This window comes from Colias croceus, chromosome 17, assembly GCF_905220415.1.
Source record: "Colias croceus chromosome 17, ilColCroc2.1".
Lineage (NCBI taxonomy): Eukaryota > Metazoa > Arthropoda > Insecta > Lepidoptera > Pieridae > Colias > Colias croceus.
Window position 1 is genome coordinate 6,574,090 of NC_059553.1, and position 22,022 is coordinate 6,596,111.

At 31.1% G+C, this 22,022-nt stretch overlaps 1 protein-coding gene across 8 annotated transcripts in view; it reads right to left on the reverse strand.

Moving 5' to 3' along the window:
* Window positions 1-22,022, reverse strand: part of LOC123698853 (potassium/sodium hyperpolarization-activated cyclic nucleotide-gated channel 2) — a 180,201-nt gene that overhangs the window by 56,763 nt on the left and 101,416 nt on the right. The window contains exon 1 of one of the 8 annotated variants that reach the window (XM_045645645.1): window positions 18,995-19,102. The exons of the other annotated variants lie outside the window; for them this stretch is intronic. Coding sequence (XP_045501601.1) covers window positions 18,995-19,058 — 64 coding nt within the window. The 5' untranslated portion in view covers window positions 19,059-19,102. Of the gene's footprint in view, window positions 1-18,994; window positions 19,103-22,022 lie in introns of those variants that run through there. 8 annotated transcript variants of the gene reach the window in all.

A 22,022-nucleotide genomic window follows, 5' to 3' on the forward strand; every position in this document is an offset into this window, starting at 1 on the left:
TCGAAATTATAAATGTAATTAATTTATAATTAATTATAAATATAATTAAAATATAATTCCGAGATAAAGCAGATATCTGCTTTATCTACATATACGTATTAATAAAAGCCCACGCAGGCACAACGCTACATACATTTTGGAATAAATAGAGGAAGCTTTGATAATATTTTGGCGGAATTAGATTATGCTCGCGTAGGATACTTATCTCACTGCTATAGATAAAATCCACATCCTGAGAGCAGATTTCGTCACATTTTCTAATATTATGAACAACCAATATAGCATAATATCTCCAACTCCCACCCTATTTAATTGTGATTTTCATCTCCATATCGTATTATAACTATGAACTTATAAATGAAAGCTAACAAATATCAATTTATAAAGAATAGAAAAAATTCGACCACGAGGCGGGACTCGAACCCGCATCCTTTCGCGCCATTCCGGGGGAAAGCTAACAAGTTTAAAATGCAGTTGGTCTGAAACACCTCGTTCGCGTCCCGTGGTTATTTAAAAAATTATATCCATTTGTTGAGCAGAATTGTATTATTTCACGTATCTCAACATGATGTACGACCGCCATTTGTTATGAAACAATTTATTGTGATTTTGTACTGATTAATCGGCCACTTTCGGCCAATATCGTAAAACATTAATAGTCAGTTTATGATGTTTTAACTAGGCTAATGGACCAGATAGTAGTTTTAATGGTCGCAACGTAATCACAGAGTTTGCGGTAATAACGCCCGCCGCTGGCTAATTATGATTTCCTAATGTTTGAGCTGTAAACAATACTGTAGATTTATCATAATTTTCATTATGATTGTTATGTTTATATTTTGTGAGAGTGAATTTACTGTGGTTTATAATTGTTTAATTTTTTACATTATTTACAAAATCCTCGTTGCATGATGAATCATTTTGTTTATTTCTAGTCTGTCATAAATAAAAAGTGCTTTTGGACTAACACTTACTAGGTACGTAATAATTTTATTTCAGAATGGAAACACTTCAAAACACAATATTTAGTATTTTATCTCAATTCTAAATACTAGCTTTCCGCCTGCGGCCTCGCCCGCGTTTTATTTATTTATTAAAAAAGTTCATCACCAGTTGTTACATATGTATCATTCACATAAAACAGTAACAATAGGATTTACACGTTATTATGCACGGGAACTATGAGGGTTTTCAAAGAAAAACCCTCATAGTTCCCGTTCCCGTGGGATTTCTGGGATAAAACCTAGCCTATGTTCATAATAACGTGCTCAGTGAAGATGCAGCTTTCTAATGGTGAAAGAATTTTTGAAATCGGTCCTGTAGTTGATGCGTGAAAACCATACATACACACATAATTATAAACCTTTCCTCTTTATAATATTAGTATAGATATATCTTATAATTGCAAACCAATTTGTTATTCTACACGTATACGTTGATATCGGCTATTAATTAGTAAGAATAATTCACGTAATGGCAGAAACTATTAATTAATGATGTTTTCAATTGACAGCCAATGTTGTCGCTATTGTTCAATTATATTGTCGTAGAACAATTGAAGTGTTGGGTTGTAGGTGGAATTTTGTTTATCCATACCATGTAAGTACAGTGTTCTTGTGAATTGCGAAACATGAATAAAAATATACCAAGAACGTCGTGTTAATAACGGAAGTGATAATTGATTAACATTTCTCATTATACCGAATCCTTTGCAGGAGACAGAGTCGTACCTTTTATTAAAACGAAAATTACTTATTATAAGATAAGAGGCGTGGCGTCATATCGCAGAGGAAGTCATTTATAAGCTCTTGGGTTTCCACTATTCTCATTTATTTTCAATGCTCCGAATATTTGTATTATTTTCATGCTCTTATCTAACCGTGACGCTGCAGTTCCTAACAGTTGTAAAAATGCATATAGCTATAAAATAATCATATAAGACTCATAGAGGTTCATTTATCTTCATAATGAAGAGTGTAACCAGCATTTAGATATTGTAATATAAGACGTTTATTCTATGCTCGGTTTGTCTAACGCTTGTCATTTACTTCTTCCTTCCTCTAAAATTATAGAGATTTCTGGGACAAATCTTTATATACAATATTGGATTAGTGCTGCAGCTGTATCAAAAACAAACAACTGAAACTTGAAATTGCTGTTTAGACAAGCAAATTTAAATAAAATGTGAAATGCAATTTCTGAACGTTAGTAGTTTAGTACACTTTTAAGCGTGACTGTACATACGAGATGTGTTTGATAGTAGCTATAAAATGTTTTGTTTTATCGTTTCCGCGAGTTTAAAGGAATCGAGCTTTTTGGTTCATGGAACTCTCCTTGCATGCAGAGGTTAGAACGTTCTAGAAATAGTTTCTATTGTTGGTTCTGCAATGGCTGTTATTGACTTATGGGTTATAATATTATAACGATAATATTCTATTTTTTATTTAAGGATAATATGCTAGTATAATTTTACTTTCACTTACGTCAAAATCTATTGAAACAAATTGTGTGAATTTTACGAGTTTTTGAAATTCCAAAGCTTTTGCGAGAAAAGCCGCTCTTTATTACTAGTTCTATTCAAAGTTCTAGAACATAATTTTCTTAATATATTTCAGAGGAGTTGACTTAGATTGATTGAACTTTGTTCGTGACAAACTCTCTGTTGTGTATGTAAACTAATTTTCTTCATACAAATTCAGATTTAATTAAAATAGCACACAATAATTTTGTTTGAGTCATATTAACAACTAGCTGTTGCCTGCAGATTTGCCTGTGTCTAAATGTTCATAGTTTAAAATATTGCCTCGACTCGAAATCCTTTTTTAGCTTAAGTATGCCTTCATCATAGTGGCTATGTATATTGTATATACGTAATACTTATGCCAAATTTCAGTCAACAGATCGAGTGGATTTTAGTTCGTGGTTTTTATCAAATATTAATAAAAGAATAACACATTTCATCATATTAATATGCGTTACAATTTTGAAACATTTGACCCACCACAAAATACTACGAAATTATATGACTGAATCGAATATCGGGTTTTACCCGTGAAACATTAAAATTTTTATTTTATAATCATGTTGCATTTATTTGGTTAAGTCTTTTCTTTTCCTTTATCCTCAATGAACCAATTGTAATTTTCATTTTATCCTTATAGTAAATTTAAATTTACTCTATATTATGCTTTTCCACTATCATCAATGTTTCCATTCTAATGCAATACTCGATTCGGCTCACGTTTTGGGTATTTTCCTGTATTCAATGATTTATTTTGTATGGATATATATGATTAAAATCTTATGAATATGTAAAATTGCAAGTTGAAAGTACTCCCTGCGAAAAATAAATTCTTCATTTTTAAAGCTATTTCCTTCATCTGTTCATCTATTATAATTTATTTAGAATTTAGATATAAAAGGAAAATAAAGCATTTTCTCGAACTCAATAATAATATTCGATTAAAGTATGCATATTTTAAATTATACATGCATCAATGGGAGCACGTGACTGCAGCATGCAGACTGTGTCCTTTGGGACAAGCTTCGAGATTGTATAAACCGTTTAACTACCTAGGTATAGTACATTTATATTGATTTATTTAAGTATATAATCATGAATATCGAGTAATATGATTAATATTGACTTATATATGTTTTAATAATTGGCTGTTGATGTGTTTTTATACGATTACGTAGTGCGTAAATAACTCCAATACAACAAATTTTGCATTTTTAACACATTATTTTTATAGGAAAACACAAACAATAAATAGGTACATATTGGAATTCCAAAAAAATACTAAGCATTTATTCATTTAATTGAATACAAAAACAATATTTCTTGTTTTACATATTTTTACGTAAATTAAATGTTTTTTCTTTCTTTCTATTCACCGATTTTCCCACCAACTGTAAACCCATTTATTTGATACCTATCTCAATATAATCAATCGTTTAAGTGTTAAATTCGCAAAAAGTATGAACGGTTTAAGCGGATGTAATGAAAAGGGAATTCGGCCTTGTGTTTCTGACCGTGGCCTTTCAACATTTTTTGTTCGTGACGAAATGGGCCCGTATTTTGACCCACGTAATACAGTTTCGGTGATTGATCTCTATACTAATTAATGGTTTTAGGATATCAGATGGACTACAGATGTTGGCAGTTAAACATGTAACCACGCTCTTAATAGAAGAATATTGTTTTATAATATTTTTAAATACATTATATTTTAGTTTACTGCGTCTATTGGGCACACGCTTGTAAACATCGATTGGACGTTATAAGACGATATATATTATGCAATTATACAAGATCCTAATAATTAACTTATTTTTTCAAGTAATTATAAAAAGTATCAATAATCAATTAGTTTTATGTTCGTCTCTTTGTGAATGCTTCATATAATTCATAAATTATAGTAAACCCTATTAGTTGCTCTTGTCGTTTTTAGGGTTCCGTAGCCAAAATGGCAAAAACGGAACCCTTATAGTTTCGTCATGTCCGTCTGTCCGTCTGTCCGTCTGTCCGTCTGTCACAGCCGATTTACTCGGAAACTATAAGTACTACAGTGATGAAATTTGATGGGAATATGTGTTGTATGAACCGCTACAAAAATATGACACTAAATAGTAAAAAAAAGAATTGGGGGTGGGGCCCCCCATACATGTAACTGAGGGATGAAATTTTTTTTTCGATGTACATACCCGTGTGGGGTATCAATGGAAAGGTCTTTTAAAATGATATAAAGTTTTCTAAAAAACATTTTTCTTAAAGTGAACGGTTTTTGAGATATCAGCTCTCAAAGTCGTAAAAAGTATGTCCCCCCCCCCTCTATTTTTATAACTACGGGGTATAAAATTCTAAAAAAAATAGAGGTGATGCATGCTAATTAACTCTTTCAACGATTTTTGGTTTGATCAAAGTATCTCTTATAGTTTTTGAGATAGGTTGATTTAACTGTAATTTATTATATTTGCTGCTACGGAACCCTTTGTGCGCGAGCCCGACTCGCACTTGGCCGGTTTTATTATTTATTATATCACTTAGAGTCTCTATGGAAGTTAACTTTATCTAGTCTATGTGTCGGAACATCAATTCATAAGTATTATCACAGATAAAAAACAGGTATTACGTCAAATCTTTAAATTTACAATGACTTCTAAAGGCACGACCCTAAGTAAAACGCTACATAAATTTCAATACCGTCATTGTTAAAACTGCTTTGTATTAAATTTTACAATGACCGAGATCAATATCCAAACTCCTGCAAAAAGCCTTATCATCTGTAACTTTATAATAGATTTTGTAAAATGGTTTGTATCGTACAGGCATTGTTGCCCGATATCCCATTAAATATTCAGGCTTATAACTCTGAGACTACTGACTGAACTCGAAACTTATAAATATTCAAGGTACCGGCATGAATACGGTTTCATACACTGCTAGCTTTTGGCTTGGAGTTGGGAAATAATTTGGTTTTATTTTTATGTAGAAGTTTGCTCGCACTCTACTGTATAATATACTTACATAAACTCACAAATTCATAGACCACTGAATTTAGTAAACAGTGGCGTTATTAAGTAAAGTCAGAATTGTAATTGATTGAGATTGGTAGATTTTTTTAGTTTGCCCTATAAATGAAAATACCTACATACATACTGCTTGGTACATTAGCTTTTCCTAATATTTGTTTGATTTTGTATAAATGTGACGAGGAAATAGTATAAATGAAGTACATATAGAATATTTTAAATAAGACTGAAGAACGATTTCGAAACTCATAACTCATAAAATAAGAACCCGACACAATGACCTGTTCAAATAAGAGCTTTTAAGAGCTTTTAATCTATAAATATAAAGGAATTCTTCTAGACTTTTTGTTTACAAAACGACATCTAAAATGCATTAGAAAAACATACTGCCCCGTTGTGCATTTTCATAGCGTAATGTCGTAGAAAACGATCAAGTTTTCTAGACGTTTAGCCTCATTTATATATGCAAATTGTGCAAATTATAGGCAATTATTACATACTGGCATTCATATAAAACCATTGAGAAAACGTGAGCAATCTGTATCAGATTCATTGAAACCTTGTTTGTTGTTTTACCTTGTAACACAGAAAGTAAACTTTATTTACTTCCGATGTATAAACGAGTTTTTTGAATTGTCTTTATGTGTTCTTTTTAATTTCTTATAACTTGATATCCTGAGTACTATATTATTATAAACTACCTTTAATCTGTTAAAATCTGATTATTCTTTTTATATATTAAAACTAGCGGTCCGCCCCGGCTTCGCCCGTGGTACATATTCACGTTTTCTCTACATAAGAACCATCCTCGTACTTCAAGGTATAAAAAATTAAAAAGAATTAAAGAAATTGGTTCAGCTGTTCTAAAGTTATGCGCTTACCAACACATTTTGGGATTCATTTTTATATTATAGAAGATTACTATGTGAGTACTTTTGGGCATTATTTAGAGAAATATTTATCTACGAAAACTGCATTACAAAGATACATCAGGCGCTCCATCTTCCAACAACCCTTCACAAACCATCTTATATTTCATTAATTAAAACTTTTCACACAATGTAAAACAAAACATCGAAATAACGAAAAAAATTACATAATGGGTGTTTATTCACCAAAAAATAGGTCCTATTAAAATACCTGAGCAAAAAGCATCCCAAATTAATTACCTATGTGCGGTTTTATCAGGGTCATTAATTATATCCTTGTCAGGCCGTGGCTACAACAAATTAGGTCGGGTTTCGTTTGGAGAACTTAATTACAAGTTATTATGATTTGACTATTTAAAAATTATATGAAACACAAAAGGATTTTTAGAAAATTTTTGATTAATTAATTTTTAACTTCTATTGTTTGTTGACATAGGTGTATGAAACCTTAAGACTCCGCACTAAATAATTCAAAATAAACTAAATTTATTCTTGATCATAATCTGAATTTCGATCAGAAAAACTACTTCCTCCAAATAACGTTAACGCAACTCATTTTTATTAAAATATTTTTTTAGGGAAAACATCATTATCATCAAAACATTCCCTTTTTTGAAATAATCAATTATTTATCAATAGTAGTTACATCAAAAATTGAACAAACAATTAAAAAGTATAGTCATGTATTTTGCAGCTTACAAGAAATGAGACTCGGGGACTTGGGGATAAGAAAGTTCATAATGTTTAGTCGTTTACAGCGAACCCAGATGTTTCTTATTAATTCAATATACGTACTGTTTTACCAACCAGAAACAATACATACAATAGATTAAATATTTTAAATGGATAATTCTTTTACTAATTTATTTACGTTTATGTCACTTAAAGGTAGCTGCATGTTTAAATAGCCCTTCAAACCCAATCCTTTATTTTATAAAAAGGAGTAATTGATTATATTAATGCTTTTACTGTATAAAATATTTTAAAGTTTTGTCGATAAAATATAAAACTGCAAAGTAGACAGCTTGACGCCTCGAAAGAAATATAATATGTATGTAGCTGCAAAAGTTTGAACCGCATTTATTAAACGACCTGTATTCACGCGGCTTCACATGATTTTAATTTATTCAAATATGCTTATGGTAATTCTTAATTACGCAATTAACTTGTAACTAGTTAAATAAGTTCTAATATAATTATTTTGTAAGGAGTTAAAATTGTTATTTCAGTAGTATTATTAGCACTCTATTGTACTCCAGAATCTGTTAGATATGTATTAAAGTTTATTTCACCAAAGCTTGTTATTAATAGATAATATGTGGTTATATTCTCAATAGAATTCGAAGGGACCTTAATTATTATAGTCTTAAATCCAATAGTATCAGAGCATAGTTGGTACATACAAAATATTTTCTTTCCTCAATAGAAATATATCATTATATTCAATACTGTGTGTATCATTAAATTTAAGAAACAGTGTATATCAAAAAACTGTATACAATGCACTTAAAGACCTACATAGCTACAGTTCTATTTTAATACCGACCTTACAGAGTGATCTTATTTAAATGACCTTTGCAAGTCCCCTCATACCGTAAGCGTGTTACGCTGCCGTGTAAAAATACAATATCCATGTTTTATATTTACATACAAAAAACATACGTGTATTGAAAGCATTATGAACTTAGAAAAGTTCAAAAACTTGCTATGGAAAGTCGTAGTTCGTGCAGTAGTAATCTATACTAATATTATAAAGCTGAAGAGTTTGTTTGTTTTTTTGAACGCGCTAATCTCAGGAATTACTGGTCCGATTTGAAAAATTATTTCGGTGTTATGTAGCCCATTTATTGAGGAAGGCTATACGCTTAGACCAACAGGAGCGGAACCACGCGGGTGAAACCGTGAAGCGCAGCTAGTAAGTAATTGGTAACATTAATATCAATTGTCCGTATTTAAGCAAAAAGGAACCACCCAGCAAACACGCACTTCTGAGATATCAAAGGATTTACAAAAACATTTGCAGCTCTGTTAGATGAAGTAAAATTAATATTTATTTTATTTAAATTCATTGATAATTTACTTATTTAAGTATGTGTATATAAATTTGTTCTGAATACTCTTAAACTTTCTAGATAATTAAGAAAATGTGCATGTGGTTCCTTTTAACATTTATCAATTGATAGGTTTTCTCTTATACAAAAAAGAACCACAACCCAGGGATTTAATGATATAAATGAAACTATGTATTTATAATATCGTAATAAAGCTTTAATTAAAAAGATATATAAAATAATACATATAGAGGACGTTTATTCGACGTTATCATCAAATTGGATTTCGAAATCCACCATGTCTAGTCCATCTATGTGGTCTTCTATTGCATCATCACTAATAAGATTGTTATTAAAACTCTGTGCATATTGTGGAATGAGATGTAATATGGCCTGAATATCGCTGGAAGGTGAAGAAAGCTTCTCCACAGGCATCGACGTATAAGGTTCTTCGTTATCTTCTGTAATAAAAAGAAAAAAGCTTTAAATCAAAACAATAAAGCCGCGTGGCTTTTATACGTAGATATATGGCGACAGCAAAATATTATTAGTTCTTATAAAGCCGTGTCCCTACTAGACGACTAAGTATGTTGTAGGTACATGCGCCATGTACAAAAAACTGGCTAAGTGCGAGTCGGACTCGCGCAACGAAGAGTTCCGTACCATTATCTATAAAAACGGCAAAAAAATCACAGTTTATTGTATGGGAGCCTCTTAAATATTTATTTTATTCCGTTTTTTTAGTATTTGTTGTTACAGCGGCATCAGAAATATATCATCTATGAAAATTTTGACTGTCTAACTATCACAGTTCATGAGACAGAGGGACAGACAGACAGACGGACAGCGGAGTCTTAGTAATAGGGTCTCGTTTTACCTTTTGGGTACGTAATCCTAGAAATCACACGCAACAGTGACCAAACCTAGCAAAAAATTAAATAAACTTGTTAAAATTTTCAATTTCGCGGGCTAGGGCCTTGCTCCGGTCAAAACAGTGGCAGCGCGACTTTTAAAATCAAACAAATAATTAAATGCACTGAATGTACTGTACTGAATCTGAATCTAAACGTATTTTACCAAAATAGTAGGTAGGTACCTAGATCATCGACGGTTGTTTTTAAAACAGGGTTTAGTAGTTTCATCTCACAATGACAGATGAATCGTAACAAAATGACTCATAATAATTTGACTCGCCTTCGTGATCAATAACAGTGTCGTTAAAATACGTAAATCCACACAGGATTCCTCTTGTACTTACTAATTAATGAACTATATTTTTAAAATCACTCCACAATCGCGAATGAATCAAAAGTGGATAAAGCGTACATACCTGCATCTCATAGATTCAATAAGTACTTAAATGCAACTTACCCGTTGTATCTTCATTATATTATCTTCGGTGTTCGTCTCCAATGCTTTTCTTACCAATTGCTTCCTTATTTATTTATTACTAAACATTTTCACGTTTAATTTTAAAGGTAATTAACAAAAACAATAGAACTTACTTCGCGGAGAAAAAAAACGGCCGTCACGTATTCGAAATACTTCGCTGAATGTCACCTATATTGACAGATGTTCGACGTTTTACTTTAAAAATTGGAGTATTGCACTTTGAGCTATTTAAGACGTAATGAATTACGTTGTTTGAAGATGAGAAGCATTCTGCATTGTGCACAAGTCAAGGCATTTGGTACCGTATAGCGATGATGAACCGAATGCTTGTGGTTTTATTTTGCAATAAAAAATTACAATTAAATTATGAATTTATTTTACGCATAACCATACCACAGAAACCTGGTTCCATTTTGTGTATTAAAAATAATTGTTATTAATAGAAATATGTGTAATGTATAATGGTACCAAGTATGTGCGGATCTGTTTTGTATAAAATGACATGATAGTAATATCGTTTATTTGTTTGAACAAAGCAGTCCTGTGGTGCTGTGGTTCGGTTTTGCTTCATATGTATTATTCGTTGTTGCTGGTGGTTCCTTTCTGCTTTTAGTATACCTTGTTTCCAATGTAAAAATCATGTGGTTCTTGTTTGTATAAGAATTTAGACCACTTTTAAATGAGTATTCTTCAAGAAACCAAAAAAAGCAAATTTGTCGAGTGGTTCCATTTTGCATAAATACGGACAATTATTTGATTAGCTATTGATTTTAATAGAAATAGCACCGTCCTGTTTACAAAACTGATAAATATTGCATTTGCGTCATTGATACGTATAATAATCGTTATATTTGTTGGAACTGAAAAGCTCATGTTTATAAAAATTCTAATGTATTTTTCCTGTTTCTTCGTTAAATATAACAAACTCATATTGATTTTTATGGAGTGTATCATTAGGAAGTACACAAATTGAAATACAACACAACGCTTTTATTACTTTTGTAGGGAATTTATAGTAACTTTATTTTAAAACAGCCATATAAAGGAAATGACTATTTTAACATGGTCTTCACTACGTATTCAAAATTATACGACACAGAGGTCTTTCCACACTGGTTATGTTAGATCATAAAGCAATAGTTACTTACACTTATATAATAAAGTAGATTGCTAGTACTGGCATGGTTGTGGTCTTGATATGTCAAACCCATAGGAATAACTGTCATATAAACAGATTAAACACGCTCTAATTAATCAAACGTTATTACTACACTACCACATTTCCGTATTTCTGAGATAGTAAATGCATATTTTATCGATAGTAGATTTTAATGAGACTAAGGTCTTAATAAGTTTATTAATTTCCACAGAACAGGAAACCATAAGTTATATTGCAATACTTATACATAGATAAGAAATCAACCATGTTACAGAATAATAAGTATAGGTATTATCTTCTTATAACATTGCATTTACATTATTCGAGCGAATGCTTATTCTAACCTCACTATGTCAAATTCTTTTAGTATAAACAGGCGTAGAGCATTCTTTCGCTAAATAAAACTAATACTGAACAAAACTGAATACGAGTTTTTGTTTACAATAAAAGATGACGAAAAACCAGGTTATCCACCATAGGTCAACAACGTATCTTGTCACACTTCGGGCTTCGGCCAAACGATACGCAGAGGCGATGAAAATCTGGAGAGACTGATAGTGGTTGGGAACACGTAGGGAAAAAGATCGCGTGGTCGTTCACCAACACGATAGACAGACCGAGTCAAAAACTCATCTGCCACTAATTTTTACACGGTCGTAAGAGACGCCATGGACAGAGACCAATGGAGACAAATCATCCGATACAGATACAACCCTGATGACACGATCCACGATCCTCAGACATGAGGGACCGACAAGATAGAGACAAGATGACGAAATAATGCATTTGCTCTAGCTCTATTTTCGTTTCATGTAAATGCAAATTCAAAAGATCTGGATTTCCCTCTTGTAAGTGGAAACAATCCATACTAATATTATAAATGCGAAAGTAACTCTGTCTGTCTGTCTGTCAGTTACTCAATCACGCCTAAACTACTGAACCAATTTGCATGAAATTTGGTATGGAGATATTTTGATACCCGAGAAAGGACATAGGCTACCTTTTATTGCGAAACATGTATTACGGGCGAAGCCGGGGCGGACCACTAGCATATTGATAATTTTAAATTGCAGCATCCATTAAGGTAACAATGGAGATCAATGAAGTTTCCATTTACAAACAAAAACTAAAACCTAGATTGACTGATATTGATTAAAGCACCCGCCAATTTTGTGGTTAGATTTTAATCTCAAAAACACGACCATTTAAAGCAACAGTGTTTGCAACTCATTATTAAGCACCTTAACAGATTGTGATAAAATTTTGCATACTTATAGACCATTGCAATGACTAAACGATAAGACGACGTCACGGGTCATTGCAAAGGTCTCAGATACATACATTTATATTTATACATGTTAATATATGACGTCACACACGTTTATGTGTGTGGGTAGGAAACTTAACATGTCTGTTCGTTTGTATGATTCACAAACATCTATCCAGTTATTGCGTGTACTTAGTATACACGATATCCTGTCATGATTTCCGTTTTTGCTCATATTTTTTATGAGCAATAATTTTATGACTATTTTTTCTGAACGAATTTTCTACACATTTCAAGGCAGATTTATCTCTTTTCATTGTAAATGTTTAGTAATTTAGTTGTGAATTGCCTAATATAGGTATGCATTATATGCATAAAATCGGCATTTCTAAATTATAATTTGTAATTGCATGATTCAATTCATTGCGCAATTTCACCGCTATACCTACATTGTTAGTTTAAAAGTTACTAGATAACAAGTCTAAATGGAGATTCATCTAATACTCATAATAATATAACTAATTATTACTTACTACGTTTAACTCAAGTTTAACTCTAATGATTGTGTTAATGAACAATTATATCAGCTCAAAAATGTCACGTGGAACGAAATGCTTGACGGAATTAGATACGTCTGTCAGCTTATTTGCAACACAATAAAATTAGCACGGATTATTTGGTTTTGGGTTTTCAAATATTGTCGGAAACTTGTGTGTAGTTGTACAGATGTTAAATAAGAAAAACTCGCAGGAATGTTATTTTTAAAGACCGCCAGGTTTTCGATTTATAATGTATTACCTAATGTGGCCACTTTATTTGCTTAAACATGGTGTTAAGATGTTACAATATTGGTATTCGTAAATGTATTGCTAGCATAAATAATACAGTGTGCAAATCTTTGTACATAGATGTTTCATATTTATTGAGAAAGAGATCTTTTGAGAGAAAAGGATGAAGGACATAATGGCCTTAAAACCTAATGGTTTATGGCTTGAAAAATTAGACCTCCTTATTGCATAAAGACGATCAGACTCGGAGGATGAAGAAAGCATCCATTCTAAATTAATAGGTGCTCCTTCATAGAAGTAGGTCTATTCAGTTATTGTTTTGATAATTTTATTCCGTCAATGAAATAAATTTAATTTGTGTGATTAAGAATAAATATAACATACTTACTTCAAACTCGTGTCATAATATAACCACAATAACTTTGATTTGATACATTAATACATAATATAATATGCGTAGATACTACCTACATTATAGCTTAATAATAATCGTGGATATGTTTACAATGCCGTAGGACGTTGGTCGAAGATTATCCTGACCCTTACGAATGCCCTTACATTTAAATTAATGTGTATGAGATCATACTGCGAGTAAAAGTAATTTATTTGTTAATCAAAATATCCTGATGACCAATTAACTGTGAGAAACTTTAATTAATACTGAATGAAAAGGGTCAGTTATTGTTTATTCGATTTCAAAGGTTATGGGTAAGTATTTCATGGAATCTTTACTACATAAAGCGGAGTTTGTTTGATTGCGCTAATCTCAACAACCAATAAACCGAATTAAAAAAATGACATAGGCTATAGAAGCTAAAACTGACCGCTAGTATATTATATTAGGTGTCCACCTTATATAAAAAAAAAAAAAACAATAGAAATTGGATAGTTTGAAATATAACATGAACATGGAAGCTTTTTTTAACAAAAACTAGTTAAGCGATCGGACTAATATTTGTTATGCAAATGGGTTTTGAAAAAATAACAAAGAGCAAAGCCGCAACTTTGTTACTAAAAGTATTTTTGTTTTAAAAATGCAATTTATAAAATATATTTTCCAAATTACAAAGAACGAAAAAACGTAGGTAAATACAACCCCGTCAATTGATCAATATGTTTACTCACGGTTTTTCAAATCTTTCGTATTAAAACTATTTCTTATTTCAGTATATTTTCAAGAAACTTAATACCGATTTATCTATGAAATCGTAGAAAAAATAACTATATTTTTTGAGGAAGCGTGTTATTATTTATTTTGTCGCCTGAGCCTTAGTCCAATATTTTTACAGCATCGCTTCCTAGAGAATAATATTGACAATTATACAACCAATCGTACATTGTTTGCATTTGTATCATATTCTTGAAATTCTTGGCAGAATATTTGTGTTTATTACAAGTCAAAATTATAACTAACATGTACGTGGAAATATGATTTAACAATATCCTAGATTACATAAGTTTTATTATTTATGGAAAACCCGTTGTGTTAAATTATAAAATTGCATTACTGTCAATTATCATAAATACGCTTTATATTTAATGGCAGACAGCAGAATATTTAATTTTATATTATAAAAGTTAATTATTTAAGATATATTATAATAAAATGTTGTGTGGTTTTATGAAACCACGGTAAAAGTGAAACTTTTTTAACCGACTTCAAAAAAAAGGAGGAGGTTATCAATTCGGCCGGTATGTTTTTTTTTATGTATGTACACCGATTACTCCGAGGTTTCTGAACCGATTTACGTGATTCTTTTTTTGTTCGATGCGGGATGGTGTCGAATTGGTCACATAAAAATTTTATTCGGATAGGCCCAGTAGTTTTTATTTTATGAGCATTTTTGTCTGTAGGTATTTGTGAATTTTGCAAGTGCAAGTTTGAAGTCGGTTGTTTTTAACGCAGTTATTACTTGTTTCACACTATAGACATTTAACTAAAAATTATCGTATTTGTACGATAATTATCGTACGTATCGTGCGTCACGCGACATACGCTACACAGACCAAAAAGTTTGAGACGATGTAATAAAAGTTTCACTTTAATAATCAATAATGTTGCCATTTTCGTAACTCAGATAATTCTGACGATAATGTAATAAACACCTCATTAAATGCAGTACATAATATTATCGTATAGGACATAGGAACTTGATGCGATATAACATATAAGTATGTTAAACAAATAGTTAAGTCAAAAATACATATAAAGAAACAAACACCCCGATCGTTGTTCTGAAATCTCTTTCAGGCAAACCAGGATTTTTATCGACATACCTACAAGCTTTCCACCCGCAGCTTCGCCCGCGCAGTCAAAGAAAAACCCGCATAGTTCCCGTTCCCTTGGAATTTCTGGGATAAAACCTATCTTATTTCCCGGGGTAAAAAGTAGCCTATGTCCTTTCTCGGGTATCAAAATATCTCTATACCAAATTTCATGCAAATTGGTTCAGTAGTTTAGGCGTGATTGAGTAACAGACAGACAGACAGAGTTACTTTCGCATTTATAATATAGTAACTATAGCTGTGAACGGTATTGACCGTATCTAGAAAATGTTTTAGAATATGTACCTACCTAAATATAAGAAGAGTCGTATTTTGAATCGTGTAATCGTAAATGTACATATTCACTCGACATTACATACTTGATATTACTTAATTCAACTACGTGTTTAATCTTTAAATTTTAATTTAAATAAATTGTAATGTAATAACATTCTTTCATAATGTTTAATCAACAACAAAGAGTACGTGCTTATAATAGCTTTGAGCTTTATTTAAAAGGCATTGTAATATGATTTATTAGCAGCGCGATAAAACTTATACGATAGTTATTCTTCTGGTTAAGCTTGATTTCATTGATCTTGGTTAGAGAATGTTTAGTTTATATTTTCGAGGTTGGTTATTTTACGCTCATCTCTATTTTTGGGAATATCAATATAACAAGAAAATTGTATTGGGTTTGTTATTTTAGTCACACGTAAACATGTGGACTTATGTCAGTATATCTATAAAAACTTCTAGAAAAAATGTTTTCTTTATACCTATGTTTCAGATAATACAAAATAAGGCCTTAGGGCTTAGACAATACGATCAAGTGTTCTAATTATAAAAGTTAATGTTTTTGTTATTCTATACTAGTAGTTAGCACCTATGTAAAAACTTCTAACATCAATTAATATATAAAGTAGGTCGAACCGTCTGTTCGTATTAAAGATTACACATTCTTGCGTAAGGGTCTCTAGACGATACTAATCAAAACTTTGCATTGTTAATATACATTGAAACACACGTGTGATGACGTATTTAATGAATTATAAAACATTCTATATATATTTACGCGCACAATAATAAATTTCGCGTGGTATATTAGATTTGTTTATATTTATGGACGTAATATAGTTACTTTGCTTACGAGAAAAATCCTAAAAACTAGGACGATAGGTAAGTAAAGTTTGTTTGACGATATGGAAGGCAATATTTTACTATCATGTCGTTAATAATAATAAATATTAATGTTAGGTTAGGTTACTTTTACAAATTCAATTTCTTTGAAACTTAATATTAAAAAGTTGTATAAAATATATCATATTCTGCAGCCTATTGTTTTTTACCCCACTGCGACATAAAGAGGTTTATGTTTTTCGAGTATATGTCTGTGCTAACTATGTTTTTATTTTATGTTGTTTTTTTGGCACGCCATAGAGCCTAAATGGTTTCTCATATTTTTATTTAAGTTGTATCAATAGTTTCTTCTTAGTCGTGAGAGAGACATTGTTAATAAAAAAAATTGGTGCCAATAGTCGATAATTTACGGTAATATTTGTAGTCGTTTTTTGTTTGTTTTTTTCAACAAGTTTTCATAAACAACAGTTTATGAAAACGTCTTTTTAATGTAATGTCACTTTCTGCTATAGTGCTAAATATCCGATAATCATTAAAAAACAATTTTCGCTCATAAAACAAAACAATAATATATTTTTTACTAGAAATAAAAACGTACAATCCGTTTGATAAATTAACATTTGTTTCATATCTACGATGTTTTATGAACAAAATTTTATTATTTAAATTCCTTCTCTTCCGACGCTTAAGATTTTTTCAACAACAGATGTTTCACTCTTATTATTTGCGAACCTCGTCACAGATACACCGTAAAAACGTCGACTTGTTAACAAAAACGTGATTTGTAAAAGTTTCAAGTTCATTTCACCTTTAAAATAATCTGTTTAAATGATATACCGTTATTTGCTAAAATTATGTTTCGATGTTCATGTATTGAAGTATTATTTTTTTTGTTAACAAACTGGGTTCAATCGAGTTTTTTAAATAAATAAAGTGACTACGAATGGAAGAGCCGACTCTACACGTTTTAAAGTCAAAAATATCGCTACGATTCGAGTAGGAACGTATAGTTGGTTAAAAATAGAGTATAGTTTGTTTTCCTTCGTCAATGAAAATCAGAGTTGTAATAATGTAAAGGCAATGTTCCTAACATTGCAAGTCTTTCGTAATTTAACCTGACTGTGTTCACTGTTGAATCATATTAAAATCTATACTTCATATTATAAAGATGAAGAGTTTCTTTGAACGCGCTTATCTCAGGAACTACTGATCCGATTTGAAAAATTATTTCGGTGTTAGATAGCATATATTCATCGAGGAAGGCTATATAATATCATCACGCTAAGACCAACAAGAGCGGAGCCACGCGTGTGAAAAGGTGGACAGCAGCTAGCAGGTAATTAATAACGATCTAACGATTAAACAAAAAACGGTGATTTTTAATTACCATGAAAATAATAATAGAGAAGATAATTGTTAGAACTATAAAAATCACATTGAACAAATTCATATGGTATGAATATCTTCAATTCAAAATCGCTTCGTGCAATTTATAGACAATGCATTTTGCTTGCTCAATTTATTATAATTATTTATCGGTTAAGTTTAAACGAATAATTACAATAATTAACAATCATAATTAGTCTTCCACGGAGACTGATACGCGTGATGTACATATTGCCCGCTTCATTTGACGAAGTAATAAAAGAGAAGTGACATAATAACAAACTTAAACCGGCTACTCACCTACCTGCAGCAGGGGCAATATTAGAATTTTATTGTACTCTTAATTGTGACATGTATAGGCAAGCATTGGAAATTTAGAGAACAACTGAAATTGCTACGACCGCCGAACAACCGAGATTGTTCCAATATTGCCCCTGCGGCAGTTACGTGAGTAGCCGGCTTTATAAGACAATGCATCAAGTCTTCATAATTTATTTAAATTACTAAATAAAATAAGACAACAACGTTATAATACGCGATGATGCGAGCATAAAACTCCTACTTTACGATCGTCTATTTCGCTTTGATGTATATCTTTGTTGTAATTTTATAATATTCCTATAGTAAAGTTTGTAAGCATTCAGTAACCCGAAATTGTACATTATTTTGGCACATCTACTGTTGAATATTACTTACGACTCTAGAAAAAAAATGAACTCTTATGTGTTCATTTTTCATAACTAATGTGTTCATTATTATCCACACAAATTTCCAATGCTTAACTTAACTTAACTTATATTATCCGCATTCATGAATTGAGGTAAAAAATAAATGGAATCTTTGCAAAACAGCTAGAGCGTGATTAAGTTGTGGCATAAAGTTAACAATGTTATTTTTTTTTTATTTGACTTTTAAATACATATAATACTTACCTATTATTTGTGTATTCAACTAATCTACCGCATTAATTCTTACCTAGTTTGGGAGCTAACTACCTATATATTCAGACGTAACTGTGATTTTAGGTTTAATCGAAGGTTAATAAAAACCTTTTTAAATTTGATTCATCAAACAAAACTCACTTAAATTGTATTCCTCTGTTTGAGCAACATTTTTCTTAAAACACAACAACGTTCGCCTCAACATATTTGCTGTTATTTCACTTTAAAAATATCCCATAATCAATAACTAATATAGTTTGTATGCATTTGAGCACGTAATTCCAATGAACACAACATTCTAGTGTGAATACAAAGCACCAACTAAGAATAGGTTTATTTTTTATTACTACTAATATTCTTACATAATTATATGCAATACATATTGTATATTATTCATATAATTAATGCATGTATTATTGCTTTCGAGATTACTCACGTTGTAGACAAGTTTTTTTATGCTTTTTTTTAAAGTTTGTGACATTAATTGATTGAGTAGGTACGGATTAAAGTTCGACCATTGATAAACAAGAACTGCAAAATTAATACGAATTCCTGATCATTTATCCGGAGTTGAACTTAACAATTTATAAATGTTAATTAATGAATAAATTACTACTTCTTGTAAACTACATGGAGTCTACACTCTACATATCTCTTCTGTACGTAATACGTATGTTAGAAACACAATTCTTTATTTTGAGTCTTCTTTATTTCCCTTACCTATATTCTTTACTAGCTTCCGCCCGCGACTCCGTCCGCGCGGATGCTGGTCTTCGCGTGGATGGTTTATTTCTCCATTTTGAGTACCTAACTCTGACAATGACATCTTATAAATATCTATCTATTGAACCCAAATACGGCTAGGCCTATATTAATACGCAACGTGTGTTCGCGGTTCTACAGAACAACGTCTATGGATAAAACTCAAAAATTAATATAATTTTTTTCTGCGTATTTTTCCGAGATAAAAAGTATTCTATTTTATGCCCAGGATAATAAGGTATAATTAAACCAAGTTTCATCGAAATCAAACCGTTAGTTTTCACGTGATGCCTGAACATACAGACAGACAGACAGACAGACAAAAAAAATTTTAATCACATATTTGGGCTTGGTATCGATCCAGTAGATATTTATTTTTTCAATATTTTCAATGTACAGAATTGACCCTTCTACAGATTTATTATAAGTATAGATTCTTGATTTTCGTTTAAAACCTATTGAAAAGGTTAGTTATAATTAGCAGACAGACTAGATACTTAGACACAGACAAATATGTTTAGTCATAAGAGTTTTATTATTTCAATATTATTTTGACTTTATTTATTATATAGCTTTATCCATCTTCTCATATGTTAGTTTTCATTTGATATCACAAAAAGCTGGGTACATGTTGTAGTTTATACTTTATAGATAATATTGGAGATCCCTTCGGGTCTCTTATAAAAATAAACATCGAGTTGTGGCCTTGTTTTTATGGGTAAGAAAAAAGGATCAGTTTTTACAGATTTGACAGAAAAAGTTAAGTCCCGTTCCCGTCGTAGTTGACCGCATTTAATAACTTCACTATTCAAAATATTTTAAAGCTCACTATTCACTTTAAACTTATCTTAAAAATTAGTGGATATAACCACTTCTTATATATAATATTATAACAAGCATAATACAAAGATTGAAGATAAATTCATAATATTAAGCGCTCTGCTCTACTTCTTCGCTAATAAATAATTTTGTTTAAATTTTTGTTTATCTGGGATATTCATGGTAGTTAAAATATATGGAATTAATAAACAGAGTAATAGTTTTACATAGTAACCGCAAAACAAACTATCAAATTAAATTATAATGACGCAAAACGATATTATTCGAGTGTTAAATACAGATGCCAACATAAAGTTTCGAGAAATACGCAATAACAGTCGGTTTATGATTTTAAAATTTTCACGTAGGTACCATTTTTAACTATTTTAATATTTTTAATTTAACGACAGGATGTTTTATTAGCCTTTTATGTATCGCATTTAAGCATAATATCCACGAATATTTAATACTAGCTTCCGCCCGCGACTCCGTCCGCGCGGATGTCGGTCTTCGCGTGGATGGTTATTTCTCCATTTTGAGTACCTCTGTCAATAACATCTTATAAATATCTATTGGACCCAATTCCCAAATACGGCTAGGCCTATAATAATACCCAACGTAGTAATAAGGTATAACTATACCAAGTTTCATCGAAATCGAACCGCTAGTTTTCACGTGATGCCTTCACATACAGACAGACAGACAGACAGACAGACAGACAGACAGACAAAAATTTTTTTAATCACATATTTGGGTTTGGTATCGATCCAGTAACACCCCCTGCTATTTATTTTTTCAATATTTTCAATGTACAGAATTGACCCTTCTACAGATTTATTATATGTATAGATTAGCAGTGCTCCGCTCCTGTTGGTCTTAGCGAGATGACATATTATAGTCTCCACAGATAGCCTCTGCCTTCCTCGATAAATGGGCTATCTAACAACGAAAGAATTTTTCAAATCGGACCAGTAGTTCCCGAGAATAGCGCGTTCAAACAAACAAACTCTTCAGCTTTATAATATTAGTATAGATTGAAAAGAACCCGACAAAATTAAGCATAAAAAACGTTAAACTCGTTCAAATCAAATACAAAAAAAATATACTATTACAGTATTTCCGGTCTAAAAGAAACAGCTACGACATTGACTCTATGTTTTTGTGCAGTTTGCTATCCCTGTATAATTCATTGTCAAGGTGAAGGCCTTTGCAAGAATGCATACAAAAAGCTATTCATAATACAGTACTTGGTGGAAATTGTATGAACTTTTGTAAAATGTATGAAATACGCTCATTATAATTATGAATAAAAAACATTTAATTTTATTTTTGTGCATCTCTAACGATCTTCCTTCCTATTGATATAATTTGAATACGACGGTAAATTTTAAATAAACTTCTATTAAACTAAATTAACAAAATCTTTGTATAAAAGTTATTCATACCATTTAAGATATTCAATTGTTTTTGTCGTAACCCAATACCACAGTTGACAGATATATACGTACATAGGTATATACTTGTTAAAACGACAGAAGACAACATTTAGGAATTTATTTTGTTCCCTTATGTTTAAATATTTTATTTT